This window comes from Propithecus coquereli, unplaced genomic scaffold (assembly GCF_000956105.1).
Source record: "Propithecus coquereli isolate 6110/MARCELLA unplaced genomic scaffold, Pcoq_1.0 Scaffold2, whole genome shotgun sequence".
Taxonomy (NCBI): Eukaryota; Metazoa; Chordata; class Mammalia; order Primates; family Indriidae; genus Propithecus; species Propithecus coquereli.
This window is the reverse complement of record NW_012144966.1, coordinates 8,534,292-8,555,697: the sequence shown is the minus strand read 5'-3', so window position 1 is coordinate 8,555,697 and position 21,406 is coordinate 8,534,292. Positions and strand designations below refer to the sequence as shown.

Genomic DNA, 21,406 nt, shown 5'->3' with positions numbered 1-21,406 from the left:
GTTGAAGAGTCGAAGGTAGAGGAGTGCTTGCAATAGAATTTTACACCTGTATAATACAGAAGTCTTTGTCAGTTTATAATTTTTGTAAAACTCGTTTAATAATATAGTTTATATTTTATATTGATTATTGGATTTTTTTACATTATAAAGGAATAAAATATTTATTGGAATAAATCAACAATACAGAGATGATAAAGAAAAAGATAATCTAGCCTCATTCCCTGGGATGAGTGATGTTAACCATTTAATCCTTCTCCTGTTTGCTCTGTATTTATAAAGGCACACAGTTTTTGACTCCACAGGATGGGTGACCCAGGCTATTCTGTTATTTCTTCTTGTAGGATTTTTCCCATGCTAAACAGCTCTTTGCTGCTTGTTTGGAGTTGGTGACAGAGTTCTCACCAAAGCTTCGTCAAGTCATGCTGAATGAGATGTTGCTTTTGGATATTCATACACATGAAGCTGGAACGGGGCAATCAGGAGAGAGACCTCCTTCTGATCTTATTAGTAGGGTGCGAGGATATCTGGAAATGAGGCTTCCTGGTAAGACTATTTCACAAAGACAGATTTCAGAAATTCAGCACTCAAATAATTATGGGGGAAAATCTTAAAAGAAAACTTATTGGACTTTTAACCATCTTTAAAAAAGTTATTTCTCTCCTAAAACAGTTTGGGTTTGTAGTTCACTGGGAAATATTGTGGAAAATGGGAGAAATTGTTCATTTCCTGGGATTTCCCTAATAGTACCACAAACTGGTTGACTTAAAACAACAGAAATGTATTCTCTCACAGTTCTGGAAGCTAGATATCTGAATTCAAGGTGTTTGCAGGGCCATTCTCCCTCCAAAGACTCCAGGGAACAGTCCATCCTTGCTTCTTCCTAGCTTCTGGCGGCCCCTAGCAGTCTTTGGCGTTCCTTGGCTTTGTAGCTGCATTGCTCCAGGCTCTGCCTCTGTCTTCACACGGCATTCTCCTTCGTGTGTGTCTGTGTTTCTTCTCTTCTTATAAGGACACCAGTCATTGGATTTAGGGTCTGTCCTAATCCAGGATGACCTAATCTTAAATACATCTGCAAAGACCCTGTTTCCAAATAAGGTCACATTCTGAGGTTCCAGGTGGGCATGAAATTTTGGGGGACACTTCAACACACTATAGAAACTATATTGTAGTTTTAAGATATTCTGTTAAAAGAATCAAAATGTCCTTGAATATACTGGTTGATGGTTTATTTCCTCATTACAGCCACAAAATGTCCTCAAACTGATTGCCCTGGGCCAGGAATTTACTTGTGGCCACTTTAGGAACACTCAAGAGCGTCCTGTTCTAATTATAAATATCTTACCGTGAAAAAAAGGGACCTGTCATATAAATTGTCATCTGTGTCATAAATAAACCTTTCTTAGTTAAAGCAGTTTCTTAATTTTATATGTTTTAAGAGTATTTATAGCAATTAAATCATACTGTACACATTTAATACTAAAAACAGTAAAAGTTCATTGTAAAGGAAGGCACTAATAATGTGCCAAGACAGAAACGATTGCTGGCTTCCTGGGGTCTTAATGAATTATTTTAATTATTACATTTCTAATTTCCAGCAGGGGTAGATAGTTACAAATCACAACTTTTTAGCACCCTGTAAATAGAATACCTTTGAGCTATAATGTATCAGTGCCTTTTAATCTCATGTCTTTATAAGAATGATCTAATAGTGTGGTGTTACTGATGGACACATGCACCTGTGTACATGTTTACTTTATGAAGGTGGGAGGTTGGTCTTTTATACAAGATTTTTCTAAAATTAAAAGCAAAAAGAATTTTAAAACCTTAACATTTGTTGAATGCTAACTACATATCAGACATTATTCTAAGAACTTCAGGTGTATAACTCATTTAGTCCTCACTGTGGCTCTGAGAAGTAGCCACTATTTCATTATTCTCATTTAGGTAAATGAAGAAACAGGTGCAGAGAATTTAAGAAATTTGCCCAAAGTCACATAGGAAGAGATAGAACTATGATTTTAATCCATCCATCTTTGAAGCCTGTGCTCTTACTCTTTGAAATGTATGGAAATGCCTTTAAATAATTAGTTTGTTTGTACTACCTTTTTGACTTAAAAATTTGGAGTTCACATCACTTTTTTCCTTTTTTCATGGTAAAGGACTCATAGCTCTTCACATAATTTGTGTAAACTCCTAGCTTAATTGAATGTTCAGCAGCTTGTCCTATAGTTTGTGCTTAAAACATTCTTTAAAATGAGAAGGAAAGGTTGTATTGTTTCAAATAGGAGGAACAAGAAAACAGTTTTTCCTACAGGTATAGTTTTTTTTTTTTGTCTTCAACTGAGCCTCAGCTGTGGACTGAGTTACCTGAGTTCAGCATAGATTGACTTGTGACTGATACTTTTACAGCTCTGTGCTTCAGTGCCACTGGGAAGAGTTGGGGTTTGTAGTTAAGATGGGGGCTGGCAGAGTGTCATCTGCCACCTTCTTGCCACTGCTTTTTGAAGGAAAAAAATTGTTCCCTAGTGTTATAAGGCCAATTTTGAACTAGTTAGATGCATGCCCTCTATCAAACACAGAAGGAAAGCACTCTTATGTGGGTTGACCTGGTTTTATTATCAGAAACAAGAAGTGATCTTAATTGACAGCAAATCCGGCCTTTTAGTTATAATAGAAATAAAGGCTTCAAACTAATTATTCTAAGACCCTTTTGGGAGTTAAGCCTTTTAATAGCTTTGTAGCTAAATAGAGCGGCTGTCTATTCAGACACATGTCCTTATGTTCCTCAGTTTCAACAATATTGAATGTTAGGCCTACCTTGGCTGTTAAAGCATATGACTCTGCATTTATTTTTAATGAATAACTGTATTGCAAATGCTTACAGTGAAGTTTAATCTCTAAATCACTGCCTCTCAGGCTGTCAGAATCCCCTCCCTAGATTCTGATTCTCCCTTAAGAATCATTCCTACAATGACAGTATTACTAGTGAGTATGTGGTGATTAAAGGAAGCCTTGGAGCCACAATCTCCGTTTGTCAAAGTGTATAGAACTCAATGACATGCTTGCACTTGGGGAACTAATTTCACTTCTCTCGTCATTCGTTTTCTGGAAGTGATGCAAATAATGTATTTTTATTTTATTTTGCTGTGTTTGTATGCATCTTTTTTTGTCATATCAAATCCTTTTTGTGAATAAGGGTGAGATATAAATAAATAGCTACAGGCACTATCTTTTTAGAACGACTGAGAAATATAGGTACTCTAGAAAAGGTTAATAAATCTCCTCATTTTCAATCTTAACGCTGTTATTTAGGATTCGTCGTGGTTTCTTTTCCTTTTTCCTAAAGTACGTTAAAATCTGAAACTATATACTTTGAGCTATAAAAATTCATAACATATAAGGATGTATTTAATAATTATTTATTTCAAAGGAAATAATGTTCAAAGCAAGTCTGAGTAGTTTTTTTTCTTATTTAAAATTATTTCTGGTGCAGTACATATTTGTTGAACAAGTAAATGACTTGTCTCTTATGAGTTACATTTTAATCAGAAAAAATTATTAAAAAGGATAAATATATCAACTCAGATTTGTTACAGTTTTTTAAATATAGTTTACCTGTTTCCATGCTGTAAATGTGCTAGAAATTTATACCACAGCATTTTGTACCTGTTTTGTTTGTGTGATTATTATCTGCTCATTTCAGTTATAAATTTCTGGGGAAATAGGTATCTAAGACTTACACAGTAGAGTGTTGGGCTCCTAAAGGATGAAAGAATTTTGTTGATTAATATTGGGGACCATGTAGTCTGTTGTTGGGAAATGTTAAACTTTACAGAAATAAGTATTAAATGTTAGTATTTTTCTATTTTTTAACTGTAGCTATTGGTTCTTTTATTAAATTGGAATCTCAGCAGGTATTTGCTTTGTTCCCATTTTAATGTTGTGATGGCAATTCCAGCTATTTGCTTTGCTTTTTAGATATTCCTCTTCGTCAGGTTATAGCCGAGGAGTGTGTTGCTTTTATGTTAAACTGGAGGGAAAATGAATACCTTACGCTGCAAGTTCCTGCACTTTTGCTTCAGAGTAATCCATATGTAAAGGTAATTAATGTTTAAATAAAAGGATTATTAAAATGGTATTAATTATTATACCTGTTTCTTTAGATTTACATTACTTTGAGCACTTGTCTAATTTCTATGATATGGTGTAAGATTGGACAAATGCTTGCTGGTTTGTGGTTAAAAGTACAGTTTTTGATAAGTCATACACTTGATTTTGCTCTCCGTATGTAGGATTCATGAGAATGCAGTTACAAATGATTTCGTTAACAGACAACACTTTGGTGAACTAAGGTAGTGAGAGGTTAGTCAACGTTTCTTGCTTTGGTGGCTATGATCAAACTCTGGGACTGATGGGAACTGTCAGGAATGCACTTCTACCTGTTTTCTATTTGAAGACCTTGCCCCTTTGGAACCTATTTACTGCTCTAAGTTTGATATGTCTGAATCTAGAGCATGCTTGTTAATGAATTAATAACATGTTTGCTGTTAGTAATTGTACCCATATGAAAGAATTCATTCAGTAAATTGTTTATTTCATCTTCCTTAATTATATCTGTCCTCTGCAACCTAAAATGCTTTTGAGTGTAGAAAATATCAAAACTAAAGAGAAACTGGAGGCTTTTCCTAAGATTATATCTTTCATGTGTTAATATTATATATACCCTGAATAAGCAGTGGGCTTTTCTTTCTTTCTGGTCTTGTAGTTAAGAAACCAAAATAAAACATTTAGTGATTTAAAATTTTTAGAAGCACCTCTCCCCCCTTTTGGGAGGGGTATGTTTGGTCCTTCAAATTTCCTAATTTTTAAATTTTTATCTGCCCCAATTTGTCTTTAATACATAGTCCTTTAAGTCCATGCTTATCTGGAAAACTCTTGGTAGACTATACCACCTTTTCACATTGTCTTTGATTATTTGTTCCTTCATGTTTCATGTAAGTCCTTTTAAAAACTGAACTCATTTCATTTTAACCCTTTGAAGATGTATTGATTTCTTTAGTTTTTTTCCCTCCTTTTTGTCTTTACATTTGTTCATAAAAATTATTCTCATACTTGAATCATCCTTTTCTTTGCAATTTCAGACATTGAATCTTATTTATCTCTGTAGTGAACTTTCTGGGATCTGAGTTCCTAATATCTAAGGTGCTTGTCTGATTATGCCTTTAATAAACTCTCAAATGAGAGAACCATTTTGTTCCAAGGTTATTATCATTTGCACTTAGAATCGTAGCGTGTTGCTCAGCTTTAAGACAGTACAGTAGTTCCCCTCTTTGCTTCCCTAGCAGTGAATTCTGTGAGCTGTGCACCAGGAGAGATGGGTGCATGTTTGTGTAATGAATGCTTGAGGCTCTGCAGTGTGTAAGCACACAGGAAATCGTGTTGTAGGTTGCCTACCTCTAGGCAAGGTTATCTCGCTGCTCTCTGCAGTCCCCCTGACCTGGCCCGAAAGGAGGAAGGATGGGTGGTGACCTTGCTAAAGAGTAGTCACTGAGGCATCTCATCATGTCATCTGGTGGTTAGGGTTTTATGTGCTGCCTTCCAAAATTGGCCGCTTTCTCCTTTGTTAACATCAAGGAAAAAGGAATCATAGAAGTCAAGAGTGAGGGGTTGTGTTTTGAAAATAATAATAATTTGGAGCAGTTTCCAAACTTCTAATTTGGTGGGAAATATACATAAGTGTCAGGAAAAGTCTGAAAGGATATTAATAGACATGATCTCTAGGTACTGGAATATCAGCTGAATTGAATCAATTTTATTTTCTATTCTGTTACATATTTTCTTATTTATTTGAATATAAACTATATAATCACAAAAAGGAGTGGAAAAACCTTAAGTACATGACTAAAATATACCTTTTGAAATAATACACAACTGTCTGGTCTGCACCTTGTATCAGAGTGGGAAGGGCATGGGATTTGTAGGCACTTGGATTATAAAAGTAGCTAGGAGGGGGAGGAGTTGAGATAGTAGTAACAACGTGGGATAAAAACCCAAGCTTTTAATATGGCCTATACGGCCCTTTAAGGTGTGAGTGCTTCTCTTCCTCCAGGTGCACCTCCCCAGCTCCTTCTCATGCCAGCTCTGTGCTGCCATCACCCGAGTGCTCACACTGCGTTTCTCGTGCCCCTGTGATTTTGCACATGCTGTTTGTTCTTTCCTCTAGGTAGGATGTCGCATCTCTGCCTGTTTGGATGGTTTCTTTGATGCTTTCCCAAATTCCTTTCTCTGTAAATGAGTAAATCACTTTCTCCTCTTGGCTACTTTTGTACTGTGATACTGGTCCTGCTACAGTTATACTGTTGATATATTTCTTTTGTTAATACTGTATGATAGATTATTTTTTCACCTGTCTTCCCTATAGGATGGTGAGCTTCTTGAGGGCAGTTTATTTTTTATATTCTCCTGCTTTCCATCACACCCAGCATACACAGTAGATGCTCAAGAATGTTCGTGGAATTCAGTTGATTTGGGGCCTAAGACATCTGAAAATTCTTTTAATTAAATTTACTTAATAAATCTAGTGACTGTAAAGTAAGCATATGATCCCTGACAACAGAAATGAATGTGACATAAGGAGCTACAGTAGCCCTGGCATTGTACTATGTAGTAAATAGCTGCATATATTGCAATCCCAGTTGTTGGAGAAGAATATTGGCTGGGCACGCAGGGTGAAATGATCCTACTAGACTAAGGATCCTCAGTGCCCATTCACGTAGCGTAGGTAGGGTTTTCATGTCATTCTTACTAGCTTTTTCTGCAACCAAACTATTGTTAACTTTCTTAGGCGTGTAATCATGGAGTTGTGGTTGTGTAGAAGAATGTCCTTGCCCTTAGAAGATGTATATTGACGTATTGAGGGGTGAAATGACATTCTGTAACTTACTTTAATGTAGTTTAACAAAAATGTATATGTATTATAGACAGAAATGTAAAGCAAAAATCACAGAATATTCACAGTGTGTCAAGTATTTATCAAACTATTCTTTTGATTATTTTTTTCTGTTTGAAATTTTTCATAACAAAATGTGGGGGAAAACAATTTTTATCTTTGTCACAATCCTGCCCCCTTTTTAAAGAAGCCACCTTAAGTGGTGGGGACCTTATTAGAAAACTTTCTACGTCCATTTCATCAGGAACTGAGGTTTCCTGATGGACTTGAAATCATGCTTGCCGTAATCTCTCCCTTCTTAATCCTACCTCTTCATATTAGCAGTAGCTCCATCCTGAGTTTCTACCAATTCAAAGAAAAGTTGCTTTAAATTTTGTTTCTTTATGCTGCCAACTTCAATTTCCTTACTCCTTTCCTTATTTTTTTAATGATTAAAAACAAAATGTGTGTTGTGTGTGTGAAACCCAAGCACTATTTTAATCTCACCTCTGGCACGGTTAACACATGGTGTATGCCTTCCGTTACTTCTTTTTTTTTTTTTTTGGTAAAGTGATATCATTTTACCTATACTGAGCAACTTGGTTTTTTTTTTTTTTTTTTTTCACTTAAATCATTGTCTCGTTTTGTTGTCATTAGACTATACTTGTTTTTGTTTGCAATAGACTATAATTGTTCAGAAATGATGACGTTTGTATGATAGAACTAGAGAATCTTCTTTCTCAAACAGATTCAGATCCGTCAGTAAACAGCGAGCCATGGATTCCTTAGAGCTTGTACTGAATGCACAGCATAACATAACTGTGCTTGGTGTGTTTGGGCAGCCACCCATCTTTCCTCAGGTTGCCTTAATAATAGAACTATCATGTGTGATATTACGGATTATCATTTGTGTATTTTGTTTTTCATATTATAGCTTGGACAACTTTTAGCAGCTACATGTAAAGAACTTCCAGGTCCTAAAGAAAGTAGACGGACTGCTAAAGACCTTTGGGAAGTTGTTGTTCAAATCTGCAGTGTGTCCAGTCAGCACAAACGAGGAAATGATGGCAGAGTTAGTTTAATAAAGCAGAGGGAATCTACATTAGGTATAATGTATCGGTATGTATTGCTATGTTTTTATCAGTTACATTTTTTGAGTTCTTTTATTTATAGCAGTTGTACTGTTTCAAGAATGTCATCCTTTATCCTGTGTATCGTAAAGATGAACAATCTTAAGAATTCTGTGATGCTTGTCTCTGATGGACCTGTCTGCCATGGCCACCTTTGGAAATACTTTCTATTTCTAAGTTATTTTAGGAGACCATCTATTAATTGTTTAATATAATCAATTATAATTCAAAATCAACAGAGTTTTAAGGTTGGATAGTATTGCAGACTTCACATGATTAAAACTGGGAAGAAATGTTAGTATGGCAGTAGAATATTATACTCCTTTTCATACTTGCAAAATTAGAACATTAGGCATAAACTTTCACCTATAATTTACTTTCTTGATTTTATTTTTAATTTCCGATATTAAATGTGTATTCAAAAATGTTTGTGTTTCGTAGGAGTGAACTGCTTTCTTTTATCAAAAAATTACGAGTAAGTTTTATTTAAATTATTCTAATTAGTATTGCTGATTTTTGTAGAATATGACTAAAAAATCTTGAGTGCTTCAAATGCTGATTAAATTATCAAAGTGACCTGCTTATCTTCAGTGATCATTATTGGTGGGGGTGGGGGAGACACATAATCTGAATGAAGAAGTTTATTTTGCATTTACCTTACCATGTTTTAGTAAACATGAGCCAGATGATTTTTAAATTGTAAAGAAGTCTTCATAATGGGGCTAAATGTATGAAGCCTGGCTTTAATTTTTCCTTAGTAGGATTAATATCATATATATTTTCTGGACTTACTTAACCCAGGTTTCATCCTTTAAATATTATTTTGAGGAATAAAAAGTCAAATTTTTTTTGGAGGTAGCTACAAGTACTAACTGGAAAGAGATCTAGTTACTCAGTTTCAAAAGTCATGTGAAGAGTTGAGCTTGGAAATAGCACAATAAACCAGAAATCTAAATATGGTAATTTTTACGTAAATTGTGTGCTGTGATTTATTTTTCATGAGATTAAAAGTGAGGTTGATCTATAGTATGCTCTAAACGGAGCAGGTGCTAAATTTTCAAAAGTAAGGGTCTTTTGAAAGAAAATACTTAGTGTCTCTCAGGTTGATAGGAGAGATGTTAAAATATATATACAATGTATATACATACTATTTAAGGGTTCTGTGTTTTCTTTCTCATAGGAACCATTGGTTTTGAGTATTATTTTGTCACTCTTTGTGAAACTTCACAATGTTCGGGTCAGTATTTCATAATTTCACTTAAACTATTTAAAAAATATTTCAAAGAAATTTCTTTTTTAATCACACTTTTTTTTTTTTTTAAAGGAGGACATTGTGAATGATATCACAGCAGAACACATATCCATCTGGCCATCTTCCATTCCCAAGTAGGTAGTAGTATAGCTTATATTTATTAGTTATGTATGTAGAAACCATCCTGACTAGTATAGATACCCTTAGATAATTTGATTAAAAGGCCACAAATCTCCTTTGGGTTTCCCTGTCACAGTAGTTATCTTCCTAAAAATTATGAATAAGGCATAACTCTTTTTGACAAGGTCTCTATTGCCTGGGCTAGAGTGCAGTGGCATCATCATAGCTCACAGCAACCTCAAACTCCTGAGCTCAGGAGATCCTCCTGCCTCAGCCTCCTGAGTAGCTGGTACTACAGGTGCGTGCCACCATGGCTGGCTAATTTTTTAATATTTTGCAGAGGAGGTCTTGCTATGTTGCCCAGGGTGGTCTCCAACTCCTGGGTTCAAGCAATCCTCCTGCTTGTCCCTCCCAAAATGCTAGGATTACAGGTGTGAGTCACTATGCCTGCTGATAAGTTTTTTTTTTTTTTTTTTTTTTGAGACAGAGTCTCATTCTGTTGCCTGAGCTAGAGTGCCATGGTGTCAGCCTAGCTCATAGCAACCTCAAACTCCTGGGCTCAAGCAATCCTGCTGCCTCAGCCTCCCAAGTAGCTGGGACTACAGGCATGCGCCACCATGCCCGGCTAATTTTTTCTGTATATTTTTAGGTGTCCAGCTAATTTCTTTCTATTTTTAGTAGAGACAGGGTCTCGCCCTTGCTCAGGCTGGTTTCGAACTCCTGAGCTCAAACAATCCGCCCGCCTCGGCCTCCCAGAGTGCTAGGATTACGGGCGTGAGCCACTGCGCCTGGCCTGGCTGATAAGTTTTAAGTAGGAACTAAAGTATGTGAGCCCTAGAGAGAACAGAAGATCTAAGTGGTCCTGATTAATTGTCACTGAGTAGAATTCGGAAATTGAGGCTAATGAAAGGATGACTTTATGGCTGGGCATGGTGGTGTGCATGTGCAGTCCCACCTACTCAGGAGATTAAGGCAGGAGGATCACTTGGCCTAGGAGTTTAAGTCTGGCCCGGGCAACGTAGTGACATCCCATCGCTTAGAAAAAATGACTCTATCAGCTGTCCAGTATCTTCTCTTTTATAAATATCTATTGGAAAATTTATATCTGTTTTTTTGTAATTCTTTGTAGGTCTCTTCTATTATAATACAGTGATTATCAAAGGTTCCCAACTCCTTTTGTTTTCATCACCTGAGAATCACACTAAGATGATGGGGGAATATCTTTGGGGGAGGAAAAAGGCGTTGATTTTCTGGAAGAAGAAACCATTTACATTTTTCTTTTCCTACACATAGTAGCTTCCCATATAGGATAATCCACTTGATTCCTTATAAAAGTTTTTCCTTCCTGCCCTTCCTCCCAGTCTTCCTACTTTGTGTTTAAAGGGTAGGTTCAGGCTTTATTTTATTGCTCTTAAGTGGCATCTTTGAAGAAGAAAAGATTTTAATAGGTAGGCAAGCAGATAATAGAAGATTAATAGGAGTAAGTAATTTGCTTCCTCCTCAGTCTTAGAGATTGGAAGCAGCTCTGTGTCTCATGTGGGGATTTGGAGGGTCAAAGTGGGGCAGTGACCTTGCCCTCCACTTACTGAGGCTTGTTTCCCAAAGGAGCACCATGCTTCATGAAGCAAATGTGCGTGCTCCACAGCATTTTAACTGCAGGTTCCGTCGTAATGTGTTTCTAATTTTTGTATAAAATTGGTTATATTAGATAGCAATCCAAGAATCAGGTATAGACAATTTTGCCTTTTTAATTGGTGATTTCAGCAGTTGTATTTGTTGCTTCTTTGGCCTAAATGTAGAGTGTAATGATTGATTTCCAGTGTGTTTTTATAAATGAGGCAAAAGAATGGTTTACTGTAGGGGCTCTGAGCCAGCCTGGAAGGGTTTGAGTCCCAGCCTCTTACCAGGTATATGACTTCAGGTAAGTTGCTTTCTGTGCCAGGTTCCTCATTTCTAAAATGGGTTTAAAAGTAGTAGTACCTGCCTCAGAATTGTGAAGATTAAATAAGTTAATACATTTTCTAAGCTAGATATTTAAAATAAAGACTGTTATGTAGTAGGCTTAACTATTATCTTCATGATAAAAATACTTTAAATTGACCAGAGAAAATAAAATGTGACTAAATGTTTGGCCAGAAAATGTAAAAGCAAGAGTCTTAATTGAGTCTAAGGGCAGTATTCTAAGTACAGTGAAATGACACTCGATTAAGTATTAACTATTTTACAGCCAGCTGTTTGATATATAGAGAGAATTCTTAGACTTGTAACATTCTGTAAATGTCTGTAAAATATAATCATAAGCCAATTTAACTCATTCAGTTGTAAGTAAACTATTGGGTTTTTTTTTTTTTTCTCCCGAGACAGAGTCTCACTGTGTTGCCGGGCTAGAGTGCTGTGGCATCATCCTAGCTCACAGCAACCTCAAACTCCTGGGCTCAAGCGATCCTCCTGCCTCAGCCTCCCGAGTAGCTGGGACTACAGGCATTCGCCACCATGCCCGGCTAATTTTTTCTATATATTTTTAGTTGTCCGATTAATTTCTTTCTAATTTTATTAGAGTTGGGGTCTCGCTCTTGCTCAGGCTGGTTTCGAACTCCTGAGCTCAAACAATCCGCCCGCCTCGGCCTCCCAGAGAGCTAGGATTACAGGCGTGAGCCACCGCACCCGGCCAACTATTGGGTTTTTGCTAATAATCCCACAATTCCTTTCCCACTGTTCTGGGCACAGTCATGAGTTCTGGTAAAATCTAACCCCTCAGGGCAGCAGAAGTACTTTGTCCAAGTTCACCTTGTCAATGATAGAGCCATGACTGAACCTCATGTGTCTCTGAATCAGAGCCTGTGTTCTCTACTACTGTGCTTTACTGCTTCAAGGAGGTAGGAGCAATCAGGTGTGTTTTTTGGGTGCTGCCCTGGCTTTTATCCTCGCAGTTCCATCTTCTAATTCTTTACCTCTAGACTTCCACATTTAACCAGACTCAGAGCAGCTGGCCTCATTTCCTATCCTTTTCTTGACTCTGTTGCTGCTGAGTGCACTGGTGTGGTATACTTGCCATAGCTAGCCCCTCACCCTGTTAGGGCCAGCGAAACATCTAATCCAGGGGAGTGAGTTACTCTTGCAAGAAGCTAGAAGGTAGATTTAAGGCCACACAGCAGTATTGTTAGTGTTTGAGCCCTTGTTTTTAGTGGCTTTTATCAGAAAACAGAACTTAAAAAATCATTTGGGGAAATCTTATGAGTCTCTTTTGTTGCCTGTAAATTGTGCTAAAAGCAGAAATAGAGTGTTTTATCTTAACACTTTCGTATGCTTTAAACATTTGTCAAAGATGAAGATACTTTTTTGTTGTGGTCTAGCCTACAATTAGTATTTTGTAAACAAGGCAACAAAAATCAGATTGTTTTCAACCCTTTATAAAAATTTGGCTTATCACACTTTCTCAGACTTAGTCATTTTGATAGTTCTTATATATTTACTCCTAAGTAATATTTATTATTGTACTTATGTTCACTTAAATTTTGGCTGAGTCTTTTTGTTTTTAATAAATACATGTATGGAATTTGAAGTTGACTTTTAAAATCGAGATTAATGTTAAATGTCTTTCCTTTAGCCTTCAGTCTGTGGACTTTGAAGCAGTGGCCATCACGGTGAAAGAGCTAGTTCGGTATACACTAAGTATAAATCCAAATAACCATTCCTGGTTAATTATTCAGGCAGACATTTATTTTGGTAAGTGAGATGTTTAGTTGCTAGTAAATATATTACACATTTTATTACAGTACTCCATTGAACTTTATAAAGTTTTGTCCTTGACATTTGCTTTTCTTCCTTGGTAAAATTAAGGCAGTAAAACTATAATTGTCTTACACATTTTTTGTTACAGAACCTTTGGTTCAGATGCTTTTAATTTTATGTTGGCTACCTTTTTTGTTTTTTTAAAATAGTTAATAATTTTCGTCTAATAAATTGGTAAAACATTCTTAAGGAATGAGAGTAGGTTTTGTTTGCAAAGTGCTGTTTAAAGATTTTAAAGTCTCTCCAGGTATTCTTAATAATTATTTGTATTCTTGGAGATAGATTCCTAATCCCCTCCCCCCAGTACCCTCTCCCACTATGTGTGATAGGATTTCCCAACTTGATATGAAATTTTCAGTATTTCTATCACTGTATGGACCAAATAAGATTTCTGATTGATATCATTTTAGGATCCGGTTTTTAGGAGTTGACTTTTTTTAAAAGGGAAACTTCAAATAAAGGTAGAAGGAATAGTGTAATGAACTCCAGTGTATCTACTACCTAGCTTTAACGAATCAACCCACAGCCAGTCTTGTTTCATCTGCACCCTTACCTGTATCATTTTACTCTCCTCCAGATTGTTTTGAAGCAAATGCCGATTTTAACGCTTATTTTCACCCCTGCCCCTCCAAAGAATTTATCAAGTTCTTAATATCTATTTGCAGAATAGATATACTGATTCTGAACTACCTCAGACAATTAGGATATGTTTCCAGTTTGGACATTTGGGAAGTAAATGCCTCCAAGTACTAAATTCTATACTAGTAAATTTTGTGAGAAATGAGCTAAATTTTTGGCTAACCAGTTTTGGGAGGGAGAGAATCTATCATGTCTTTAATGTGGTTAAAAAAAATACAGGCAGTTTTTCTCAGTGTTGTCCTAAATAAGTATAAAATTTTATCCCTACATCTATGGTTTGAATTTTCTTTTGTCAGCTCATGACGGTTATACCTGACTCTTCACAAAAGAGGCCCTGTTTTTCCAACTGTTATTATATCTAATGATACATAATGCTTTATCTCTGTTTTCTACTTCAGCAACCAATCAGTATTCGGCAGCTCTTCACTACTACCTCCAAGCAGGAGCTGTGTGTTCTGATTTCTTTAATAAGGCTGTACCCCCTGATGTTTACACAGACCAGGTAAATTGCTCTCATGGGCTTGCTTACCTGTACGTGTTCTTCCTGGGGCCCCTTTTGGCTGAACTTACTCATTTCCATTTATGTGATGATAACACCCAAGTTCATGGCTCTAGACCAGATTGCTGTCCCTATTTTCAGCGTCCCTATTTCCAGTGATTTCCCAAAAACACCTCAAATTCTACCTATCCAAAACTGATTTCAGTATCTTACTTTACCATAAGGTAATGAACTTATACTCCTAATAAACTCACCTGCCCTTCCAAAAAAAAGAAACCTCAAAATTCCAAAATACCCACACTTAACCATTTGAGTTATCTAAGTCCAAATCCTGAGCATCATCCTTGGCTCTTTTCCCCACCAACGTCTATGTAGCTCTCAAATCATGTGAATTTTATCTCCTAAATCTCCAATTCTTTTTTCTAACTTTTTTGGCATATATTTATGGTATACAAAGTGATGTTTTGATAGATATATACATAGTGAAAGGATTATTACAGTCAAACACATCCGTCACCTTCCATACTTACCCTTTTTTGGTGATAAGAGCACCTAAAATCTACTCTCAGCAAATTCTTAGTATGTAATACAATTTTATAAACTGTAGTCCTCATGCTATATATTAGAGCTCTAGCCTTGTTCTAACTAATTGCAAATTTGTGCCCTTTGATCTACTTCTCTCCAATTTCCTCCCCTCCACATGGCCCTGGTATCAAGTTTTTTCATTTTCTTTTGATATGCATTGTTATTTCCTCTGATTTAGGTTACCAAGTATCATAACTTAACAAATGGCATTTTTTTAATATTTACAATAAATGGCTCTTGAAATAAGATTTAAAATTTATTAGGTTTTTAAAATTAATTTTATTTTTTATAGCACTTTTAGGTTCATGGCAACATTGGAAAGTACAGAGTTCCCATATCCCTCCCTGCCAGCTTCCGCCTCGGTGGACAATTCTGTACCAGAGTGGTTCATTCATTTGTTATAATCAATGTTAACTAGTTTTTGAAAATAATCAGAATTTTGTTTTTGTAGGTAATAAAACGAATGATAAAATGTTGTTCTTTGCTGAATTGCCACACACAGGTTAGTTAATATTATGATGTTGGTTTATTTTCACATATATTTGAGTTTATAATATATAAAGCATTGGACTGGAAAGTAGCTTTTATTTTCCACATCAAAGTTATTTAAATTTATGATGTTTAAGAGTTTGGCATATTCTTTAAATTCTTCTTAGTAGTTTATAGAGTTTCAACTAAAATGAAAGTATGAATTAGAAAACATTGACCTTTAAACCTCCTAAATGGAAAAAAGTATTTTCAAGTATTTTTTTTATATTTAAGATATGTACACTAGTCATTAGGGAAATGCAAATCAAAACCACAATGAGATACCACTTCATACCCACTAGGATGGCTATAATCAAAGGAAATCTAATAACAAGTGTTGGTGAGGATATGAAAAAATTGGAACCCTCATATGTTGCTGGTAGGAATATAAAATGGTGCAGCCTTGGGAAAATAGTTTGGTAGTTCCTCAAAACGCTAAACATAGAAATTACCATATGACTCAGCAATTACACTCCTAGGTATATACCCAAGAGAATTGAAATTATATGTCCACAGAAAAAGTTGTACATGAATGTTCATAGCAGCATTACTTATAATAGCCAAAAAGTAGAAACAACCCTAATGTCCATCAAATGATGAATGGCCAGATAAAATGTGGTCTGTCTATACAATGAAATATTATTCAGCCATCAAAAGGAATGAATTACTGACACATTCTACAACATGGATAAAAGATTATGCTAAGTGAAAGAAGCTAGACACAGAAGGCCACATATTGTATGATTCCATTCATATGAAATATCCAGAATAGACAAATCTATAGAGACAGAAAGTAAATTAGTGGTTACCAGAGGCTTGAGGGGAGAGGGAGGGGAAGAGTGACTGCTGATGGGTATGGGTTTTTTGGGGGGTGTATTGAAAATGTTTTGGAATTAGATAGTGATGATGGTCGTACAACTTTGTGAATAATACTAAAGACCATTGGATTGTGTACTTTAAAAGGGTCATTTTTATGGTATGTGAGTTATCAGTAAATATTAAGAATATTTTTTAAAGAGATGAATTTTATGACCTAATTGATAGATGTTTTCTATGTTAAGCAGACTGGCAGCCTAAATTTTGCCTAAATGGGCTTCAGTACTTGCCAGCTGTGGAAGCTTTAATTGCATGTCCTTGAATGTCATGACACTTTTGCTTGGCAGTTTTCCATCCCTTTCAGTTTTCTGAACTGGCTGTTTGCCAGCTTCTCATTCAAATAAACAAAAGCTCTAAAATTTGTGGTTAAGATCACCAATGAAGAAAATATTAGTCAAAGAGACACTTGTGTAAAGACTTTTGAAATTAAAATGGATGGAATCCATACATATGAGCTGATGCCACTCAGCATGATCTACATGGCTTCTTAAAGTAAAGAATATATACTTCATACAAGAATAATTAAAGATTACCCTTGTAAAACCAAGCCAGTTGTCACTACATGAAACCATTTTCAAATCTTTGTTTATGTAGGTGGCAATTTTATGTCAGTTCCTCAGAGAAATTGACTACAAAACAGCCTTTAAATCACTACAGGAACAAAACAGGTATGAATGATTTTTAAAATAAATTGAGGTGGAAGTTTTTCTGCTTAAGAATGAAGTAACTGTGAATTCTCTTTTTCAGCCATGATGCTATGGACTCCTACTATGACTACATTTGGGATGTTACCATTTTGGAATACTTGACTTGTATCCTTCCATCAATGTATGTTATGTTTAGAGTAGTTCACTTCTGTAAATTAGAGAAGTATTTAATATTGTGTCTTTTCCAAATCAAAACTGAAAAACAGTTGAGATTCTCTCATGATATTTAATACTATCAGATTTCTTTTTCTTAACTGATTCATTTAGACCTTCATCATAAAAGAGGAGAAACAGATAAAAGACAAATTGCAGTAAGTTACCTTCTGCCTTTCTTCAGTTTCTAGAATATACTTAGTTTGTAGAATATTAGACAATTGTTATTAACAATTGTTAAGATTTGAACCATCAACAAAAAAAGATTTTGCGTGCCTAGTTACTGCCACAATTTGGTTTTATCAGTGTTTACTTTTTCTCTGCTCCAAACCTTCAGATGGTTTCTTATCTCACACACAGTCCTTATGATGGCCTACAAGGCTGCATATAACTTGGCCCATCGCCTATCCATCTGACTTTCCCCTTGATCACCTCTGCTACACCAGTACCCCTACTGTTCCTTGAACCTGCTGACAACATTCACCACCTTAATGGCCTTTGAAATTTTCTCTTCAGGGACATCCAACTTCCTCTCATGTCTCTCCTCAGTTGTCACCTTCTTTGTAATCATCCTTTCCCGACCATCTTATAAAATAACGATTTCTACTTCCCTTTTCCCTCCAGTATTATTACTCTCATTTCCCTTAGATTTTTCTCCATAACACTTATCAACATCTAACAAACTATATATTTACGTATTTTTTGTCTATTTCCCTGAGGGTAAGGACTTGGTTTTGTCATAGCTGGTACCTAGAATGTTGCCTGGCACGTAGTAGGTGCCCAGTAGTTACTGAATAGATCAATTAATTATTAAAATATGATTTAGAGGCCAAAACATTGTAAATTTTATGGCCATTATTACTTGCCTAACATTTGCTGCATCTGTATCACCAGATACTTTCTTTGCTTTCACTCATATTAATAAAAGTATATGCTCTTCATTATGTGTCCTTTAAAGCTCTGTACTTGGACTAAATTGTACATCCATTGTTTAGAGGAAACATTAATAACAGCACCTTTTAAAAAAGGAAAAAGAACATGAAGGCCGGTTCCACTTGATTGGAGGCTACTCATTCATTTTAATTTACCTGGGGCTGGAAGGCAATGTTGAAATTTTTCCAGCATTCCTTTGCTATTTCCAAACCATTTCTGCTTGTATCATTTTTGAAGCTCCTTCTTTCAGGCTTATACCTACCTCCTTACTAGCTCATGTAACCTCCTAGTTATTTCCTCTACATGTATCAAGAGACATGTGATGAACTTACCTATCACTATAGCTTTACATGTCTGCCAGCCTCAGTTCCATAGATTGTCATCTTACTCTGCGCAAGCCACCCACACCCAAAGCTGCCACGTCTTATTGTCAGCCAAAGTTGTTTTACATACGATCTTATCCTGCAACCCACCCTTTGCCAATAACCTATCCTTCTCTGACTTGCCTTCTAGTGATCAATGAGGTATTTGGGTTTGTGACCAGTTTTTGTTCTCCCCAGTCTGTCAGCCCAATTCCATCTTCCCTATTTTAGACTTTTCTCCTGTTAAGTCCCAAGTCCTCTGTCTTTTCCATTCTCAGTAACTTCTGTGCCTCTTGTATGCTTGGGATACACCAGAAAAAAGACTGAACAGCCCCTGTCCCCATAGATATTATAGTCTTGGGAATGGCAGTTCTATGAGTGCCAGCTTCAAATTCCTGTTTCAAGTCCCTGCTTTCCACCTTTAAAATCATCTATAGCTGTACTTACTGTTAAACGCACTCTGCAAGTCAGTAAAAGATGTTATACTACTCTTGAAGGCAAATTTTTATTCTTTTGATTTTGTCCCCTCAGGGACCTTTTAATGAGTTCTCTTTTCCTATATTGTCAACCTTTCCCGTAGTCTATAAACTGTTTCATCCTAATACTAACTTTTCTTGACTGTGCCGCCACCTCTCATTCCTCTCTGCCTAGTTTGAAGCTCTTCAGCCCAGTGCGCTTTCACTTCTGCCAGCATCGCTCTTAACTGCTCTCTGAAGGGTCACCAAATGCCAAACCCAGTGGATACTTTTTGTCCTTTTCCTGTTTACATCTCCTTCCTTCTTGAGATACTCCTTTGGCTTCCCTGTCATTTTGATTTTTTCCCCTGACTATTCTTCCTTGTATCTCCCTCTGCCCACCCCTTAAACTTGGTTTTCACAGAAAATTAGTCTTTGGGTTATTTTCTGATCACCTATGGTCTTTCTAGGTAATGTCATCCACTCTGGTTTTGACTAATACCCACTTGGGATACATTATTTCTCTCAGATATCTGGCTCCTGTTCTTACTTCTGTCTCACACTTTGGGCTTTTATAGCCAGTTGTCTTTGGGCTGCCTTGTTTGTTTGAAACAACTCCAGTTACACCTACTACAAGCCTTTGCCACATGCATTTCTTTATATTGAAATGGCATCACCCAGCAATTTCTCCGATTCCCTAACCTCCCATACTAACTGATAACCATTTCTGAATAGTCCTATCTCCTTTCAAGCTACATATCAGAGTAGTCTTGTTCTAATTTTTTTAATCTAAAAGTATATTCTAAGGTCCTAAACTATATAAACACTCTATAGCAGAAAACTACTATGTACATTTAGTAGGCTGAGGTACTTTTCTAATCATGAAAAGTTGAGCTACTATATGCTATTATAGGGCTGAGCAACTAGATATTTTTGTACACTAAAAACGTGAAGCCCTAAAACACACATTGGGATTTTTTTAAAACTAATATGTAGGAGCCTTAACTCTAAAAAAAGGTACCATGTGTCAAATTACCATATAGAGCTTGCTTACTGATATTTTCCAATAAATTTACATGTGATAAAATGTCACCAAAGATAATTCCATAAACTGTGGTACAGCAATCAATCTTTTCCTTAAGAGTGGCACTAGTCATGCTAATTAGATAATAAGGAGCTCTAGTTCAGTTAAAGGTTACTAGGAACTTTTTACCATGTATGTTCCCACCAGGGAATAGTTATTAGCTGTAATTTGGTTCCTAGCTACAGTTCGGTTCCTGCTCTCTGCCCTTAGCCACTTCCTTGCCACCGGTTTACTCTCCACCAGACCTAACACTCATACTATGGCCTAGGTGAGAAGCAAAGGTAACATATTAATGAGAGGAGGAAAAGATGTGGGGAGTGGAGACAGAGGGAGAGCGTGCCAATCATGCTCCTTTCTAGGTCAAGACCTTAACTGGGGAAGTAAGACGACAAAGACTTAACCTTTGAGTACAGTTGGAGGTCTGATCAACATCTAGCACTGGCATTCTAATTTGTAAATTGAAGTATGCTTATGGCCTAAGGTCATTTTAAGACTTTCCATTACCAAGAGAAGCAGAAAAATCAGGGATCTTTGCAAACTTTAATGTATACGTGAATTACCCACTGCTCGTCTGCAAACGCAGATTGTGATTCTCTGGGTCTGGGGTGGGGTCTGCATTTCTGACAAGTTTCCAATTGATGCTGATGGTGATGATTCTTTGGCCACATTTTGAGTAGTAAGGTGTTTTGAGCAGGGGAAGATTATCCCATTGAATAAATTTTAAATGGATTTTGAAAGATAAAAAAAAAAGAGTGGCTCTAGTCGATTTTTACACATTAATTTTCCCCACAACTCTTGGGTTTTACTATAGAGGGTTCAGTTAATCATCAAAACTATCATTGTTATCATACAGGTAGCTTTATGTTATGTATACCAGCAAGATTTAATTTTTGACCAGATCTCTCTAATATTACTTTTTTGTTTTGGAAGATCAAAGCCATCGGCCAGACAGAATTGAATGCAAGCAACCCAGAAGAAGTGTTACAGCTGGCAGCGCAGAGAAGGAAAAAAAAGTTTCTCCAAGCAATGGCAAAACTTTACTTTTAAGCAGTTAGTTAAAATTTTTTAACTTTTATTTTTTAAACAATAGGCTAAAAATAAACAGTATTAAGTTTATATAATACATATGTACACATTTAGTGGTGTTTCCTTTTCAGACAAAATACTGAAATTAGTTTAAAAACAAAAACTATACAGAAGACTTCATACCATAACAATAGCTTAAATTTATAATTTCTTCAAAGGGAGAAGAGATTCACATGTCTGGTAACAAAAATTTGTTTTATAATTAAATCTATCTACTTTGAGGCTGAAATTTATTTTAAAGGCTAATTTAAAATATGTATGTAGAAGTAGCTAGTCT

General features: G+C 36.0%; 1 protein-coding gene across 1 annotated transcript in view; it reads left to right on the top strand.

Annotated features, from left to right (window-relative positions):
* Positions 1 to 21,178, top strand: part of INTS8 (integrator complex subunit 8) — a 57,415-nt gene extending 36,237 nt beyond the window's left edge. Inside the window, exons 15-27 of the mRNA XM_012643642.1 lie at positions 342 to 543; positions 3,979 to 4,100; positions 7,863 to 8,047; positions 8,500 to 8,533; positions 9,239 to 9,295; positions 9,383 to 9,444; positions 13,038 to 13,156; positions 14,260 to 14,363; positions 15,397 to 15,447; positions 16,944 to 17,017; positions 17,097 to 17,161; positions 17,324 to 17,367; positions 20,974 to 21,178. Coding sequence (XP_012499096.1) covers positions 342 to 543; positions 3,979 to 4,100; positions 7,863 to 8,047; positions 8,500 to 8,533; positions 9,239 to 9,295; positions 9,383 to 9,444; positions 13,038 to 13,156; positions 14,260 to 14,363; positions 15,397 to 15,447; positions 16,944 to 17,017; positions 17,097 to 17,161; positions 17,324 to 17,367; positions 20,974 to 21,090 — 1,236 coding nt within the window. The 3' untranslated portion in view covers positions 21,091 to 21,178. The remainder of the gene's footprint in view (positions 1 to 341; positions 544 to 3,978; positions 4,101 to 7,862; positions 8,048 to 8,499; positions 8,534 to 9,238; positions 9,296 to 9,382; positions 9,445 to 13,037; positions 13,157 to 14,259; positions 14,364 to 15,396; positions 15,448 to 16,943; positions 17,018 to 17,096; positions 17,162 to 17,323; positions 17,368 to 20,973) is intronic.
* Positions 21,179 to 21,406: the final 228 nt, after the last annotated feature.